The sequence below is a fragment of the Nicotiana tabacum genome, chromosome 20 (assembly GCF_000715075.1).
Source record: "Nicotiana tabacum cultivar K326 chromosome 20, ASM71507v2, whole genome shotgun sequence".
Lineage (NCBI taxonomy): Eukaryota > Viridiplantae > Streptophyta > Magnoliopsida > Solanales > Solanaceae > Nicotiana > Nicotiana tabacum.
This window is the reverse complement of record NC_134099.1, coordinates 4,251,500-4,254,775: the sequence shown is the minus strand read 5'-3', so window position 1 is coordinate 4,254,775 and position 3,276 is coordinate 4,251,500. Positions and strand designations below refer to the sequence as shown.

Sequence of the window (3,276 nt, the reverse complement as noted above, 5' to 3'; positions counted from 1 at the left end):
ATGGACATTTGGATAGAGAAATTGGATCAGAATTTCAGATTAATTCTCATCCTTGAGGGGCCCATTGAAATCCCTTTGATTACAACTTCATCCAATCAGAAACAAGAACCAAGGATCAACTTTCATAACATAGCCAATAGAAAAAAAGATAAGGCCACATTTGTGGACCCAAAAGTAAAGTCTCCCAGTCTTTGTAGAAAACTCCCAAAAAAACCTCAAAATAAAAAGAGCTTTAATTTGCTGTAAAAGTGCATTTGTGGGTCAATATTTCTTCCCTCAAATAATTGCACTTTTGCTTTTCAATAGTTATACATAAAGATCTAACTCAACATATCTCACTTAGTTTCCCAAAGACTAAAAAAAACACAAAATCTTTTCTTGATATTTCTAGCTATATTTGTATTTTATTACAAAGTTTATTTTATCTATGGTTTCAGAAAGAAAATTGGCAAGTGCAATGGGTGGAAAAACAGTAAGAGCTTGTGACAATTGTATTAGAAAAAGGGCACGTTGGTATTGTCCAGCCGATGATGCATTTCTATGTCAAAATTGTGATTCTTCTGTTCATTCAGCTAATCCTTTAGCTCGTAGACATGAAAGAGTTCGTCTTAAAACATCATCACTCAAAGAATCTTCACCTGACGAAAACTTTCCCAATTTGGAAAGTCCAGTCTCAGTCTCAGTTTCAGTTTCAGTCCCATCGTGGCATCGTGGATTTACCCGAAAGGCACGAACTCCTAGGAATGGGAGAAAGGTTAGTAAATCCACCGAGGAGGAGGAGGAAGAAGAAGTTATTCTTAAGAACCCTATTCATCTTGTTCCTGAGATATTAAGCGATGAGAATTCACTTGATGAGAACGAGGAGCAACTCTTATATCGAGTACCTATATTCGATCCATTTGTAGCTGAGCTCTACACGTCCGCCACCAGAAATGATCGGATGGAGAACGTGCAGACAGCAAAGGCAGATTCAGAATTTAAACCTGAATCTAAAGAAACGTTACAACATGATGATAATATCTGTAACGGCGATTTAAATAGGTTTCATGGGATGTTACCATCTGAAATGGAGCTAGCAGAATTTGCAGCTGATGTTGAAAATTTACTAGGAAAAGGACTTGATGATGAGTCATTTGATATGGAAGGGTTAGGTCTTTTAGGGGGTTGTAATAAGGAGGAAAATTCAATGGAATGTTCTATGGTTAGTATTCATGAAAAAGTAAAAATTGAAGATGAAGGAGAAGGTGATGAAGTTGTTATGGATACAACTACTACTAACCATGATATTGATATTAATGGTGATACTTTTGAGTTCAAATTCGATTACGATTCGCCGATGAATATTAATGGAGGAGATGAAGTTGGAGAAGTAGTTATGAAGATTAATGGTGAAGATGGTGATGGAAATTATAATGAGAAAAAGAAGATTTTGTTGAATCTTGATTATGAAAGTGTATTAACAGCATGGGCTGATCAAAGGTCTCCTTGGACTAATGGTGAAAGGCCAGAATTGGACTCCAATGATTGTTGGCCAGATTGCATGGTATGTTTTTAATTTCTTTCTTCTGAGATTATAAGTTTTTATTAATTAATCAATTGAATTGATTGGCATATAAAATTATAATATGTTGATATATTGCATAATATGGGCCCATTTCATGTTAATGTAGAGGCTAAATTTTGAAAGTGAAAGTCAAGTGATTTTTTTTCTGGATAAACAAATGCAATAGGAAAATAAAAGTCAACAAAATATTTATATGTACCAAACAAACTTTTTGTTATTAGTGTATAAAAGTTAAAACTCTTCTGTAGTTTGGAAGAAGAAAACAAAATTAGAATAGATTGACTACATATCGAGTGTTAATGAAGAATTGTTTGTTGTATATACAATGTGCGTATAATTTTAGGTATTTGAACAAAAATATTTTAGGCATTCTCTTCATTTCAAGTTGGACGTTGAGAATTTGAAATTTTGGAGCAAAGTAATAAAATAACAAAATAAAACATTGTTATGTCAAAAACAGAATGATATGCATGTTTTCTTCTTTTAGTTACCTGCACGAGTGTGTAATATGTTCTTGTATTAAACCCTATGAAGAAGAAATATTCATGCAAAATTTGTAGGAGTACCTCAATATCCATTTCTTTTCTCCAATTAAATAAAGATTTAACTTATGTACATTGATAATGTAAAAAAAATTAACAGTGTAATTTAACATGTTATGTCATGTTCAGGCAACTAATTCCACTTATTATGAGAAGTTATCTCTAGTTAGTATTACTACTTAGGTGACACCGATGGCATAAAGTTCTATTATATTGTCAGGAAAATAAATTATATGTATATATACTACGTATGTATTGACTTCCCTTAATTTTCTGGTATGTTTACTTTTATATATTTTGACATCCCTTATTAGTGATTAATTAATAAGTTTTGCATTAATGTTGCAGGGAAATTGTGGAACAATTCATCCATATGGAATAATGAACGGACATACAACAATTATAGACAGAGGAAGAGAAGCAAGAGTATCAAGGTACAGAGAGAAGCGGCGAACGAGGTTGTTTTCTAAGAAAATAAGGTACGAGGTTAGAAAACTGAATGCTGAGAAAAGGCCTAGAATGAAAGGAAGGTTTGTTAAGAGATCCAATTTAGTCCCTAATTACCCTTTGCTTAAATAATTAGTGTTAATTTAAATTTTTTACCACCAGGTTTACGTACTAATTTTAGTACAAGTAAACTTGGAGAGCTTTATTAGTATGTATGTATATAGAGTAATAAATGCCTATGCTATAACAATTTTGTCATTTTGAAATTTGAATTAGGACTTTTTGGATGTATCATACTCTAAAAAAATGTTCTTACTTTTTGGCAAAGGTGAAAAATAAAAATTCTAGAAATTGAAGTTGTTCTTCTCTTATAATTCTCAACTTTTGAATTTCGCTATGAAACTATTAAATTATCTCTTTAGATGTATACTAAAATGGCCGTTGCATTTTTTGGCAGTAAAACGACAAAGTGACCTCTAATACTTTTGCATTTGTACGATTTTATGATATATAAATCTGATTAGGTTAAAAAACAATGTAAAGGAATGGTAAAAATTCAAAAAATTGAGAAGTGGATTTATACAAATTACTACGATAGAGCGTTAATTTAGACAATCATAAATCTTAACTGCAGTTAACATAAAAAGTGACTTTCATCTAAATATTGAGTTAAATCAGAAGATTAAAACTAAGAGATTGAAGTTGACCGCAATATGATTATTA

The 3,276-nt window shown here is 31.6% G+C and overlaps 1 protein-coding gene across 1 annotated transcript; it reads left to right on the top strand.

The window, feature by feature from the left end:
• Positions 1–242: 242 nt before the first annotated feature.
• Positions 243–2,927, top strand: LOC107825347 (zinc finger protein CONSTANS-LIKE 16-like). Its single transcript, XM_016652196.2, has 2 exons — positions 243–1,543; positions 2,455–2,927. The coding sequence occupies exons 1-2, from the start codon at positions 428–430 to the stop codon at positions 2,683–2,685; spliced, it is 1,347 nt and encodes a 448-aa protein (XP_016507682.1). The 5' UTR covers positions 243–427; the 3' UTR covers positions 2,686–2,927.
• The last annotated feature ends 349 nt before the right edge of the window (positions 2,928–3,276 follow it).

Excerpts from the sequence above, each read along its gene's own strand:
- LOC107825347 (XM_016652196.2), top strand. The coding sequence starts at position 428 with ATGGTTTCAGAAAGAAAATTGGCAAGTGCAATGGGTGGAAAAACAGTA. Across the intron at positions 1,544-2,454 it reads ATTGTTGGCCAGATTGCATG|GGAAATTGTGGAACAATTCA; the intron begins GTATGTTTTTAA and ends TTAATGTTGCAG.